The following is a 14,810-nucleotide window of genomic DNA, read 5'->3' on the forward strand; positions in this document are numbered from 1 at the left end:
CGTCAACCGTATCACTGTATAAATTACCCTCGTCAACCGTATCACTGTATAAATGACCCTCGTCAACCGTATCACAGTTTAAATGACCCTCGTCAACCGTATCACTGTATAAATGACCCTCGTCAACTATTTCACTGTATTAATGACCCTCGTCAACCGTATCACAGTATAAATGACCCTCGTCAACCGTATCACTGTATAAATGACCCTCGTCAACCGTATCACTGTATAAATGACCCTCGTCAACCGTATCACAGTTTAAATGACCCTCGTCAACCGTATCAGTGTATAAATGACCCTCGTCAACCATATCACTGTATTAATGACCCTCGTCAACCGTATCACTGTATAAATGACCCTCGTCAACCGTATCCACAGTATAAATGACCCTCGTCAACCGTATCACTGTATTAATGACCCTCGTCAACTATATCACAGTATAAATGACCCTCGTCAACCGTATCACTGTATAAATTACCCTCGTCAACCGTACCACTGTAGAAATGACCCTCGTCAATCGTTTCACTGTATAAATGACCCTCGTCAACTATATCACAGTATTAATGACCCTCGTCAACTATGTCACACATTGAGTTTTCTGTCCAGCCATATTGAACACTCATGTCTCAGGCTGTCTCCACTGTGTATGTGTCGTTAGTAGAAACAATAATCATGACACTGAGTCCGATGTGAACCATTATATCAGCCTCTATCCTAACTATCTAATAGCCCATTGTAGCCTAGCCTAATAGCCTAGCCTAGCCTAATAGCTTAGCCTATCTAATAGCCTAGCCTTTCTATCCTATCTAGTGACCTAGCCTAGTCTAGACGATATTATAGCCTAGCTTCTATCCTAACTAGCTTTGTGTCTTGTGTCCTATAGGGCAAAGGTCGTCTGCGAAGGGGTAGCAGCCACCACACGCCCTCCCCGCCCCTCAGCCCCAGAGTGCTCCCGGTGGTGGACGGGGAGAGTGCAGAGGAGGAGAGGGCAGAGCCGGGGCTGACAGAACAGCAGCAGGCCACCATGCAGCAGGAAGAGAGGGTCCTCACGGAGCAGATTGAGGGCCTGCAGAGAGAGAAGTGAGCCTGTCTCTTATTATTAACAGTATTCACATGTCACTATACTCGACTAGAACTCTAAAACTCTAATACTTTAGAACTCTGGAACTCTAGAACAACTCTAGTATGCTAGAACTCTAGAACTCTAGTACTCTAGAACAACTCTAGTACTCTAGAACTCTAGAACACTCTAGTACTCTAGAACAACTCTAGAACAACTCTAGAACAACTCTAGAACTCTAGAACAACTCCAGTACTCTAGTACTCTAGAACTCTAGTACTCTAGAACAACTCTAGTACTCTAGAACTCTAGTACTCTAGAACAACTCTAGTACTCTAGAACAACTCTAGTACTCTAGGGCTCTTCCTCAAAAATCAAAGTACAGTAAAGCAGTGGTCACAAACCTTTTCTGACTCCAGATCACTTTCTGAGTCAAAATGCAAGCTGAGATCTACCGCATAAGCCTTTTCAACATTAACCAATTAAAAACAGTTCTTTATCAAGAGCTGAGTGACTCACGTTTAAATGATGTACTTTTTATTTTTATTTTACTGGGCTGATGGTTCCCGCACCTGATGGTCAGTCTCAGCGGAGGGAGAGAGCAGCAGACTGAGGGTCAGTCTCAGCAGAGGGAGAGAGCAGCAGACTGAGGGTCAGTCTCAGCGGAGGGAGAGAGCAGCAGACTGAGGGTCAGTCTCAGCGGAGGGAGAGAGCAGCAGACTGAGGGTCAGTCTCAGCGGAGGGAGAGAGCAGCAGACTGAGGGTCAGTCTCAGCGGAGGGAGAGAGCAGCAGACTGAGGGTCAGTCTCAGCGGAGGGAGAGAGCAGCAGACTGAGGGTCAGTCTCAGCGGAGGGAGAGAGCAGCAGACTGAGGGTCAGTCTCAGCGGAGGGAGAGAGCAGCAGACTGAGGGTCAGTCTCAGCGGAGGGAGAGAGCAGCAGACTGAGGGTCAGTCTCAGCGGAGGGAGAGAGCAGCAGACTGAGGGTCAGTCTCAGAGGAGGGAGAGAGCAGCAGACTGAGGGTCAGTCTCAGCGGAGGGAGAGAGCAGCAGACTGAGGGTCAGTCTCAGCGGAGGGAGAGAGCAGCAGACTGAGGGTCAGTCTCAGCGGAGGGAGAGAGCAGCAGACTGAGGGTCAGTCTCAGCGGAGGGAGAGAGCAGCAGACTGAGGGTCAGTCTCAGCGGAGGGAGAGAGCAGCAGACTGAGGGTCAGTCTCAGCGGAGGGAGAGAGCAGCAGACTGAGGGTCAGTCTCAGCGGAGGGAGAGAGCAGCAGACTGAGGGTCAGTCTCAGTGGAGGGAGAGAACAGCAGACTGAGGGTCAGTCTCAGCGGAGGGAGAGAGCAGCAGACTGAGGGTCAGTCTCAGCAGAGGGAGAGAGCAGCAGACTGAGGGTCAGTCTCAGCGGAGGGAGAGAGCAGCAGACTGAGGGTCCATCTCTCAACTTTCCTCCACTGACACTGACCAAAAAGAGACACCGTCTTCCAGCTGCACAAATTCATGTTGTTACTCCTATGAACAGAGAAAGTGAAATATTCCTCAATATTGAAAAAGACCCAAGCCGCTAATAATAATAAATACGCAAGCCTATAGATACACGTTTCTACTCATTCATTACAGCTGCACTGCTGGTTGCAGAGCGAATGGAGAAGCTCATTTTATGGCTTAGAAAAGTGTTGACAGTGCTGAGTGAAAACTTCAACATGAACTCACTCATGAAAACGGCAACTCTCTGCTGTATTCGTTGACAGTCTCTCTCTACTCATGGAACACAAGGCTTTATTGTTGGGTTTTTTACAGAAATGGTATTACATGTCATTTAGCAGATGGTAACACATGTAATTTAGCAGATGGTAATATATGCGTCATTTAGCAGATGGTAATATATATGTCATTTAGCAGATGGTAATATACATGTCATTTAGCAGATGGTAATATACATGTCATTTAGCAGATGGTAATATACATGTCATTTAGCAGATGGTAATATACATGTCATTTAGCAGATGGTATAATATACATGTCATTTAGCAGATGGTAATATACATGTCATTTAGCAGATGGTATTACATGTCATTTAGCAGATGGTAATATGTAATTTAGCAGATGGTAATATACATGTCATTTAGCAGATGGTAATATATGCGTCATTTAGCAGATGGTAATATATATGTCATTTAGCAGATGGTAATACATGTCATTTAGCAGATGGTAATACATGTAATTTAGCAGATGGTAATATACATGTCATTTAGCAGATGGTAATATACATGTCATTTAGCAGATGGTAATATACATGTCATTTAGCAGATGGTAATATACATGTCATTTAGCAGATGGTATAATATACATGTCATTTAGCAGATGGTAATATACATGTCATTTAGCAGATGGTATTACATGTCATTTAGCAGATGGTAATATACATGTCATTTAGCAGATGGTAATATATGTAATTTAGCAGATGGTATTACATGTCATTTAGCAGATGGTAATATATGTAATTTAGCAGATGGTAATATATGTAATTTAGCAGATGGTAATATATGTAATTTAGCAGATGGTAATACATGTCATTTAGCAGATGGTAATATATGCGTCATTTAGCAGATGGTAATACAGTGCCTTGCAAAAGTATTCATCCCCCTTGGTGTTTTTCCTATTTTGTTGCATTACAACCTGTAATTTAAATGTATTTTTATTTTGACTTCATGTAATGGACATACACAAAATAGTCCAAATTGGTGAAGTGAAGTGAAAAAAATTACTTGTTTCAAAAAAATGTAAAAAATGTATAGATAAGGAAAAGTGGTGCGTGGATATGTATTCACCCCCTTTGCTATAAAGCCCCTAAATAAGATCTGGTGCAACCAATTACCTTCAGAAGTCACATAATTATTTAAATAAAGTCCATCTGTGTGCAATCTAAGTGTCACATGATCTGTCACATGATCTCAGTATATATACACCAGTTCTGAAAGGCCCCAGAGTCTGCAACACCGCTAAGCAAGGGGCACCACCAAGCAAGCGGCACCATGAAGACCAGGGAGCTCTCCAAACAGGTCAGGGACAAAGTTGTGGAGAAGTACAGATCAGGGTTGAGTTATGAAAAAATATCCGAAACATTGAACATCCCACGGAGCACGATTTTTTTTTTTTTTTTAAAGAATATGACACCACAACAAACCTGCCAAGAGAGGGCCGCCCACAAACTCACGGACCAGGCAAGCAGGTCATTAATTAGAGAGGCAACATAGAGACCAAAGATAACCCAGAAGGATCTGCAAAACTCCACAGCGGAGATTGGAGTATCTGTCCATAGGACCATTTTAACCCGTACAGTACACTCCACAGAGCTAGGCTTTACGGAAGAGTTTCCAGAAAAAAGCCACGGCTTAAATAAAAAAATAAGCAAACACGTTTGATGTTCGCCAAGAGGCATGTGGGAGACTCCCCAAACATATGGAAGGTACTCTGGTCAGACTATAATTGAGCTTTTTGGCCATCAAGGAAAATGCTATGTCTGGCGAAAACCCAGCACCTCTCATCACCCCAAGAACACTATCCAAGAACACCATATCATCCTAAGAACACCAATAACAATTTGACCCCCACAGGAAATCTTCACTGGCAGTTATAGAAAGACCCATTTACTATATAAACATTGATTCTTGAAGAATATAACTTATAAATGTCTCAAATGTTTCAACTGTATTACACAGTGAAGCATGGTGGTGGCAGCATCATGCTGTGGAGATGTTTTTCATCGGCAGGGACTGGGAAACTGGTCAGAATTGTTCAACTGTATTACACAGTGAAGCATGGTGGTGGCAGCATCATGCTGTGGAGATGTTTTTCATCGGCAGGGACTGGGAAACTGGTCAGAATTGTTCAACTGTATTACACAGTGAAGCATGGTGGTGGCAGCATCATGCTGTGGAGATGTTTTTCATCGACAGGGACTGGGAAACTGGTCAGAATTGTTCAACTGTATTACACAGTGAAGCACGGTGGTGGCAGCATCATGCTATAGAGATGTTTTTCATCGGCAGGGACTGGGACACTGGTCAGAATTGTTCAACTGCATTACACAGTGAAGCACGGTGGTGGCAGCATCATGCTGTGGAGATGTTTTTCATCGGCAGGGACTGGGAAACTGGTCAGAATTGTTCAACTGTATTACACAGTGAAGCACGGTGGTGGCAGCATCATGCTGTGGAGATGTTTTTCATCGACAGGGACTGGGAAACTGGTCAGAATTGTTCAACTGTATTACACAGGGAAGCAAGGTGGTGGCAGCATCATGCTGTAGAGATGTTTTTCATCGACAGGGACTGGGAAACTGGTCAGAATTGTTCAACTGTATTACACAGTGAAGCACGGTGGTGGCAGCATCATGCTGTGGAGATGTTTTTCATCGGCAGGGACTGGGAAACTGGTCAGAATTGTTCAACTGTATTACACAGGGAAGCAAGGTGGTGGCAGCATCATGCTGTAGAGATGTTTTTCATCGACAGGGACTGGGAAACTGGTCAGAATTGTTCAACTGTATTACACAGTGAAGCACGGTGGTGGCAGCATCATGCTGTGGAGATGTTTTTCATCGGCAGGGACTGGGAAACTGCTCAGAATTGAAGGAATGATGGATGGTGCTAAATACAGGGACATTCTTGAGGAAAACCTGTTTCAGTCTTCCAGAGATTTAAGCTGGGATGGAGGTTCACCTTCCAGCTGGACAATGACCCTAAGCATACTGCTAAAGTAACACTTGACTGGTTTAAGGGGAAACATTTAAATGTCTTGGAATGGCCTAGTCAAAGCCCAGACCTCAATCCAATTGAGAATCTGTGGTATGACTTAAAGGTTGCTACACACCAGCAGAACCCATCCAACAGCTAGAGAAGTTTTGCCTTGAAGAATGGGCAAAAATCTCAGTGGCTAGATGTGCCAAGCTTATAGAGACATACCCCAAGAGACTTGCAGCTGTAATTGTTGCATAAAGTGGATCTACAAAGTATTGACTTTGGGGGGGGAGGGTGAATAGTTATGCACGCTCAAGTTTTTCATTTTTTTGTCTTAATTATTTTTTGTTTCACAATAAAACATATTTTGCATCTTCAAAGTGGTAGGCATGTTGTGTAAATTAAATGATACAAACCCCCCAAATATCTATTTTAATTCCAGGTTGTAAGGCAACAAAATAGGAAAAATGCCAAGGGGGGTGAATACTTTCGCAAGCCACTGTATATCATTTAGCAGATGGTTTTATCCAAAGCGTCTTACATTCATGTGTCCATACATTCTGTGTGTGTGTGTGTGTGTGTGTGTGTGTGTGTGTGTGTGTGTGTGTGTGTGTGTGTGTGTGTGTGTGTGTGTGTGTAGGGAGGAGTTAACGTATGAGATGTTGATCTTGGAGCCGCGGGCGTCTGATGACGAGACTCTGGAGTCGGAAGCCTCGATAGGAACAGCAGACAGCTCTGAGAAACTCAACATGGACCCTGAAGGAGCCGCCTTCAACCCCTCTGGTGAGACTGGTGTGTGTGTGTGTAGTAAACACTTTTCTCTACCATGTAGGGAAGTAAAAGTGGATATCTAGTCAATTCTACAACTGAATGCATTCAACTGAAATGTGTCTTCCACACCAGAGAGGTGCGGGGGGGGGGGGGGGGCAGTTAAGTGCCCTGCAGAGTGACAGATTCTTTACCTTGTCGGTTTGGGATTCGAACCAGCAACCGTTCGGTTACTGACCCAACGCTCCTACCCGCCAGGCTACCTGCCACCCCCCATGTACACTCTATACAAAAGTATGTGGACACCTCTTCAAATTAGTGAATTGGGCTATTTCAGCCACACCTGTTGCTGACAGGTGTCTAAAATCTAGCACACTGCCATGCAATCTCCATAGACAAACATTGGCAGTAGATTGGCCCGTACTGAAGAGCTCAGTGACTTTCTCAGTACCGTCATAGGATGCCACCTTTCCAACAAGTCAGTTCATCACATTTCTGCCCTGCTAGAGCTGCCCCAGTCAACTGTAAGTGCTGTTATTGTGAAGTGGAAACGTCTAGGAGCAACAACGCCTCAGCCGCGAAGTGGTAGGCCACACAAGCTCACAGAATGGGACCGCCGAGTGCTGAAGCGCGTAGTGCGTAAAAATTCTGTCCTCGGTTGTAACACTCCCTACCGTGTTCCAAACTGACTCTGGAAGCAACGTCAGCAGAAAAACTGTTAGTTGGGAGCTTCATGAAATGTATTTCCATGGCAGAGCCTAAGATCACCATGTGCAATGCCAAGCGTCGGCTGGAGTGGTGTAAAGCTCACCGCCATTAGACTCTGGAGCAGTGGAAACGCGTTCTCTGGAGTGAGTCACGCTTCACCATCTGGCACTCAAACGGACAAATCTGGATTTGGCAGATGTCAGGAGAACGCTACCTGCCCCAACTGTAAAGTTTGGTGGAGGAAGAATAATGGTCAGTTCATTTTTTTCATGGTTCGGGCAAGGCCCTTTAGTTCCAGTGAAGGGAAATCGTAATGCTACAGCATACAATGGCATTCTAAACGATTCAATGCTTCTAACTTTGTGGCAACAGTTTGGTTAAAGTCCTTTTCTGTTTCAGCTTGACAATGGCCCCCGTGCACAAAGAGAGGTCCATACAGGAATGGTTTGTTGAGATTGGTGTGGAAAAACTTGACCGGTCTGCACAGAGCCCTGACCTCAACTTCATCGCACAACTTTGGGATGAATTGGAACGAGTCAGGCCTAATCGCCCAACATCAGTGCCCGACCGCACTAATGCTCTTCTTGCTAAATGGAAGCAAGTCCCCGCAGTAATGTTCCAACATCTAATGGAAAGCCTTCCCAGAAGAGTGGAGGCTGTTATAGCAGAATAGGGTGGGCCAACTCCATATTAATGCCCATGATTTTGGAATGAGATGTTGGACGAGCAGGTGTCCACATACTTTTAGTCATGAAGTGTATGTAGGATGTAACATGTATGTATATATGTAACAAAAAAAGCTATTTTGTCCTTGGGAGGGGGTCGGGGCGGGGTGGATATATTTTTAAAACCCTAACCCTTTCAACAGGCACCTATCACTCCCGGAAGTCTGAAGCCAAGAGCCGCCGCTGCCTCCGGAGACAACCCGACTCGGTTGACTCCACCTCCTCCTCCTCCTCCTCCATTATACCTCAATCCCCCAACTACCGCTTCCGCTCCTCCTCCTCCGGCCCCCTACTCTCCTCCTGCTCCTTGGGCCTAGGAGCCCCCTTAGTGGAGTCCGAGGGGGACCCGAGTGGCACTGTGGGGGTGAAGAGTCGCCACCGGCTCAGGTTGAGTAGAAGCTCGCCGCGTGAGGCCCCTGAGGGCCACAGGAGGGAATCAGACTTCAGCTCACTGCCCCAACAGCTGGTTCTGTATGGCAGTAACGAGTTTATGGTATGAGGGAGAGTTGCAGTGGAGACAAGACATCTGAACCGCCTTCCATCCTCCATGCCAATAGTGTGTATGGGGGGAAAGAGGGAGGGAGGAAGTGAAACAGGGCTGAGATGGGTCATGTGGGCATCCATCTCTCACTGCTGTCCTTCTCTAGCTCTGCCCATCTCTATCCTCCTTCTCAGTGTCCGGAGGAACGCCACCCTTCCCATGATGCAGTTGGGTGCCGTCCTCTCGGCGTGAGAAGTGAAAGGTGATGAAGAAACAAAGAGAGATGGAATGATGAATGGATAAAAGAAGGAGGAAGCCTCAGAACTGAGATGGAGGACTGGCAGGAGGCTGTAAAGGAATAAAACAGCGACTAAACGCCAGAAAGCAAGTGAGTGAGGAAAGGATGAGGGTAGCCGCCTTAACTCACCTGACCTTTGACTTCCAAGCGCCTCGACCCCTGCTGGAGCCTCGGGGGGGGGGGGGGGCACTGGGGGGCTGGAGATAAGAAAAGAGAGAAGCAAGTAGACAGCGCCTTCTTTTGAACGCAGGTCTACGGTGGCTTGAGCCAGAGTCACTGACTGAGAGGACTATCGGCCATTTTGATACGAGCCACTCAGCTACTTTCCGACCATTTTGATGCGAGCCACTCAGCTACTCTCCGGGCCATTTTGATACGAGCCACTCAGCTACTCTCCGGCCATTTTGATACGAGCCACTCAGCTACTCTCCGGCCATTTTGATACAAGCTACTCAGCTACTCTCCGGCCATTTTGATACAAGCTACTCAGCTACTCTCCGGGCCATTTTGATACAAGCCATTCAGCTACTCTCCGGCCATTTTGATACAAGGTACTCAGCTACTCTCCGGGCCTTTTTGATACAAGCCGTTCAGCTACTTTCGCGTCCACTTTCACGTTTACACAATACAGCCTGTCCACGAGGTCGCATGCTCCTTCATTACACGTGTGTCCTATGCCAGTTAAAGAGACTATGGCGATGATGTGTTATACATATGTATTATGTGACTTAATTGTTATGTTATTAAAAATATATAAATGGAAGGAACTCCAATGCTGTGGGGTCGTTCAATGTTTATAATAACCGTCTCTTATCTGGAATCTTCTGGAAAGGGAAGTGTATGAGATTCAGGTTATGGTTTTGTTTGTTATTTGTTTGTTTGTAATTTGTTGATTTTTAACACTGCAAAAAAAAATTTTTAAAGTGTTTTCTGTCGCATACCCTAATGATCTCCACCCAGTGTTCAGTTAGTGCCACTTCTTCTCTCGTGAAAAAATACAATTCAACAGCGAGAGGCTGATGTCAGTCTGTTCTGACACATAAGTTACAAAGCATCACGCCACTGTTGCCATTGTGGTTGATACGGCGACCCTGGATTTCAATGTTTATCAGATGTAATGCATTGTAAGGCCTTTTCCACCATTGGTCTGTGTTCCTCCACAATCCTACGTTGGTGTTACATTGATCCTACATTTGTTCTGAAACATCTGTGTTAAGAGTAACCAAATCAAGGCTCAATCTTTTTTTTTTTGGGGGGGGGGGGGGGGGGTAATTTTGGGGGGTACATTACTATTGTTGCTGTTGTTATAGTTACCGCTGAAACTATTGTCACCTTAGGATTCCTTCTATCTGTACCAAGAGGTGGTGTGTGTGTGTGTGTGTTTGTGTGTGTGTGTGTGTGTGTGTGTGTGTGTGTGTGTGTGTGTAAGTGAAACTTCTTCATGAGTGTGTGCGTGGGCTTACAGGATGCAAATGTGTCGCTAAAAATGTCACAGAGAACATGTCTAAAAACCGGTTTTCGTAATTATGGGGTTATTGTGTGTAGATTGATGAGGGGAAATGTTTTATTTAATCAATTTTAGAATAAGGCTGTAACGTAACAAAAATGTAGAAAAAGTGAAGGGGTCTGAATACTTTCCAAATGAACTGTACGTGTCAGAGGACTGTGTGTGAGAACCAACCACACACACACAGTCCTCTGACATCCATCTACACACGATAACCCCATAATTACAAAAACAGGTTTTTAGACATGTTTGCTAATAAAAAATTCTAATAATATAGAAATACCTTATTTACGTAAGTATTCAGACCCTTTTGCTATGAGACTCGAAATTAAGACCAGGTGCATCCTGTTTCCATTGATCATCCTTGAGATGTTTCTACAACTTGATTGGAGTCTGTCTACTTGTGGTAAATTCAATTGATTGGACATGATTTGGAAAGGCACACACCAATCGATATAAGGTCCCACAGTTGACAGTGCATGTCAGAGCAGAAACCAAGCCATGAGGTCAAAGGAATTGTCCCCGGGGCTCCAATATAAGAATGTGTCGAGGCACAGCTCTGGGGAAGGGTACTAAAAAATGTCTGCAGCATTGAAGATCCCCAAGAACACAGTCGCCTCCATCATTCTTAAATGGAAGAAGTTTGAAACCACCAAGACTCTTCTTAAAGCTTGCCGCCCGGACAAACGGAGAAATTAGGGTAGAAGGGCCTTGGTCAGGGAGGTGACCAACAACCCGATGGTCACTCTGACAGAGCTCCAGAGTTGCTCTGTGGAGATAGGAGAACAATCCAGAAGGACAACCATCTCTGCAGCACTCCACCAATCAGGCCTTTATGGTAGAGTGGCCAGACGGAAGCCACTCCTCAGTAAAAGGCACATGACAGCCCGCTTGGAGTTTGTCAAAAGGTACCTTAGGGACTCTCAGACCACGAGAAACAAGATTTTTATATCTTATGAAACCAAAATTGAACTCTTTGGCCTGAATACCAAGTGTCACATCTGGGGGAAACCTGAACCATTCCTACGGTGAAGCATGCTGGTGACAGCATCATCCTTTGGGGATGTTTTTTAGCGGCAAGGACTGGGAAACTAGTCAGGATCGAGGGAAAGATGAACGGAGCAGAGTACAGAGAGATCCTTGATGCTCCAGAGCACTCAGGAGCTCAGACTGGGGCGAAGGTTCGCCTTCCAAAAGGACAACGACCCTAAGCACACAGCCAAGACGATGCAGGAGTAGCTTCGGGACAGGTCTCTGAATGTCCTTTAGTGGCCCAGCTAGAGCCTGGACTTGAACCTAATCAAACATCTCTGGAGAGACCTGAAAATACCTGTGCAGCAACACTCCCCATCCAACCTGACAGAGCTTAAGAGGATCTGCAAAGAAGAATGGGAGAAACTCCCCAAATACAGGTGTGACAAGCTTGTAGAGTTATACCCAAGAAGACTTGAGGCTGTAATCACTGCCAAAGGTGCTTCAACAAAGTACTGAGTAAAGGGTCTGAATATTTAAATATGATGTTTATTTTGTATACATTTGCAAAATATTCTTAAAACATGTTTTTGCTTTGTCATTATGAGGTATTGTGATGTCATTATGGGGTATTGTATTTAGATTAATGAGGGGGGGGGGGGGGGACAATTGAATCCATTTTAGAATAAGGCTGTAACATAACAAAATGTGGGAAAAGTCAAGGGGTCTGAATACTTTCTGAATGCTCTGTATGTGTCCCATACATCCTTGGTGCCAGCCAAGTCCTTCACCTCTGACTCTTCCTTCCTAGGTGTTTACATTGGTTCAAATATGAGTGAACCTTTCCATGCATTTACTCTGAGCTCAATGTGCATTTAAACACCTCACACAGAAAAGGCCATCAGTTTCAACCGTCCAGTGTGATTAAACAGACAGACGACTATCTCTGCTACTCTGACAAATACTTCTACAGTCTCTCTGTCACTCTCTATACCGTGCAATATCCTGTGTGTCTTATAGAGTCTGTCTGTCTCTTCTCACCAGTGATTAACCCGGGGTTAAATTAGTCTTCTAATATCTTGCCGTTACTGTACTGTACTTGCCATCCCATGCTTTACAACAAGCACCTATTTGAAACAACACAATCACAGTCTTGTCATGGGCAAGTGGTAGGACTTGATTACAGAATAGTCATCATAATGAATAGGGAATGTGTGGTTGCCTATGTGTTTGTCACAAGCTTGTCTCTTCTTAAACTGTACCATCCAGATTTCCCACTCTGTCCGAAACAGGTAAACGGGACTTGCTGCTTGTGGTCTACTATTAGGGTGGAGCGACGGAAATTGCAAATCATAGTGGTATTTTAGTGAGCGGGCACCTCAACCAGTCACAACCAAACAGGAGTCATATGCATTAGGCATCAAACTGAAGAAAACATCCTGAAACAGACAGGGACTACCTGAATTGACTACCAACTGCTTGTTTTCGTTTCTACGTTGCAAAGCATTTTTGCTATGGTGTGCCCTAATGAATACCACCCTGGTTGTCAGAAACGGCACTCGGAAGTTCAGTTTGAGACAGATGTACTGTGGGTTTTTGAGCAGTGTGGTGGGAGAAAAATAATTATTCCTACTGGTCAACAACATCAACAAGCTAAACTAAGACGGTGTTTGTATACCCTATAAGGCTAACATTGGCCAATGGTGTCCTGCTAAAGTGAATGCACCTATCACTGGAAGGCAGTTCTCTGCTTTTGTTGTTGTCTTCTTGTGTTCTTTTTATACACAGTATGTATGTTGTATTTATGATCATGCTTATGAGTGTACATTGTGTAAATGCCTGTTATAAAAATGATATATTATCCTGTGTATGACTACTTATATAATATTAATCATGTTCAGTTGTTTTTACAGGCAACAAAAAAGACTTGAGAAATGTTCTGTGTGTGTGTGGTGTGTGTGTGAGTGTGTGTGTGTGTGTGTGTGTGTGTGTGTGTGTGTGTGCTCTACTCTGGACACAGTTGTGTCGTTACTAGGGCAGTTATTGTCATATTTATTGTTCAATTTCAAGATATAAAAACAGTACCAGTCAAAAGTTTGGACACACCTATTCATTCAAGGATTTTTCTTTATTTTTACTATTTTCTACATTGTAGAGTAATAGTGAAGACATCAAAACTATGAAATAACACATATGGAATCATGTAGTAAGCAAAAATGTGTTAATCAAATCAATATATATTTACATTTTGAGATTCTTCAAAATATCCACCCTTTGCCTTAATGACAGCTTTGCCCATGCTTGCCATTCTCTCAACCAACTTCACCTGGAATGCTTTTCCAACCGTTTTGAAGGAGTTCCCACATATGCTGAGCACTTGTTGGCTGCTTTTCCTTCACTCTGCGGGCCAAAGCATCCCAAATGATCTCAATTGGGTTGAGGTCGGGTGATTGTGGAGGCCAGGTCATCTGATGCAGCTCTCCATTACTCTCCTTGGTCAAATACCCCTTACACAGCTTGGATGTGTGTTTTGGGTCATTGTCCTGTTGAAAAACAAATGATAGACCCACTAAGCGCAAAACAGATGGGATGGCATATCTCTGCAGAGTGCTGTGGTATCCATGCTGGTTAAGTGTGCCTTGAATTCTAAATAAATCACTGACAGTGTCACCAGCAAAGCACTATCACATCTCTTCCTCCATGCTTCAAGTCAGGAACTACACATGCAGAGATCATCCGTTCACCCACTCTGCGTCTCGCAAAGACACGGCGGTTGGAACCAAAAATCTCAAATTTGGACTTATCAGACCAAGGGACAGATTTCCACCGGTCTAATTTCCACTGTTCGTGTTCCTTGACCCAAGCAAGTCTCTTATTATTGGTGTTCTTTAGTAGTGGTTTCTTTGCAGCAATTCGACCATTCGGCCTGATTCACACAGTGTCCTCTGAACAGTTGATGTTGAGATGTGTCTCTTACTTGAACTCTGTGAAGCATTTATTTGCGCTGCAATCTGAGGAGCAGTTAACTCTAATAACCGTATCCTCTGCAGCAGAGGTAACTCTGGGTCTTCCTTTCCTGTAGCGGTCCTCATGAGAGCCAGTTTCATCATAGCCCTTGATGGTTTTTGCAACTGCACTTGAAGAAATGTTAAAAGTTCTAGAAATGTTCCTGATTGACTGATCTTCATGTCTTAAAGTAATGATGGACTGTCGTTTCTCTTTGCTTAATTGAGCTGTTCTTGCCATAATATGGACTTGGTCTTTTACCAAATAGGGCTACCTTGTCACAAGACAACCTATTGGCTCAAACGCATTAAGAAGGAAAGAAATTCCACAAATTAACTTAATAACAAGGCACACCTGTTAATTGAAATGCATTCCAGATGACTACCCCATGAAGCTTTGTACACTCTTGAAACACCTGCATTTTGGAGCTGCCTTACCCAAGAAAACAAAAAAGAGGCCATGTGTGTATGCGGCTTTATTAACTCAATGATATATTTTACATTGTTTGCAAACTGATATGTGACAAAGAAAGAATGAAACCAGGC

The 14,810-nt window shown here is 44.3% G+C and overlaps 1 protein-coding gene across 3 annotated transcripts in view; it reads left to right on the top strand.

Moving 5' to 3' along the window:
• The window catches only part of LOC110522717 (unconventional myosin-IXAa), a 275,787-nt gene extending 266,240 nt beyond the window's left edge, over positions 1-9,547 (top strand). For all 3 annotated transcript variants that reach the window (XM_036969517.1, XM_036969516.1, XM_036969518.1), the window contains 3 exons: positions 884-1,080; positions 6,441-6,583; positions 8,145-9,547. In XM_036969517.1, the coding sequence (XP_036825412.1) occupies positions 884-1,080; positions 6,441-6,583; positions 8,145-8,500 (696 nt within the window). In that variant the 3' untranslated portion in view covers positions 8,501-9,547. The remainder of the gene's footprint in view (positions 1-883; positions 1,081-6,440; positions 6,584-8,144) is intronic.
• The last annotated feature ends 5,263 nt before the right edge of the window (positions 9,548-14,810 follow it).

This window comes from Oncorhynchus mykiss, chromosome 30 (assembly GCF_013265735.2).
Source record: "Oncorhynchus mykiss isolate Arlee chromosome 30, USDA_OmykA_1.1, whole genome shotgun sequence".
NCBI lineage: Eukaryota > Metazoa > Chordata > Actinopteri > Salmoniformes > Salmonidae > Oncorhynchus > Oncorhynchus mykiss.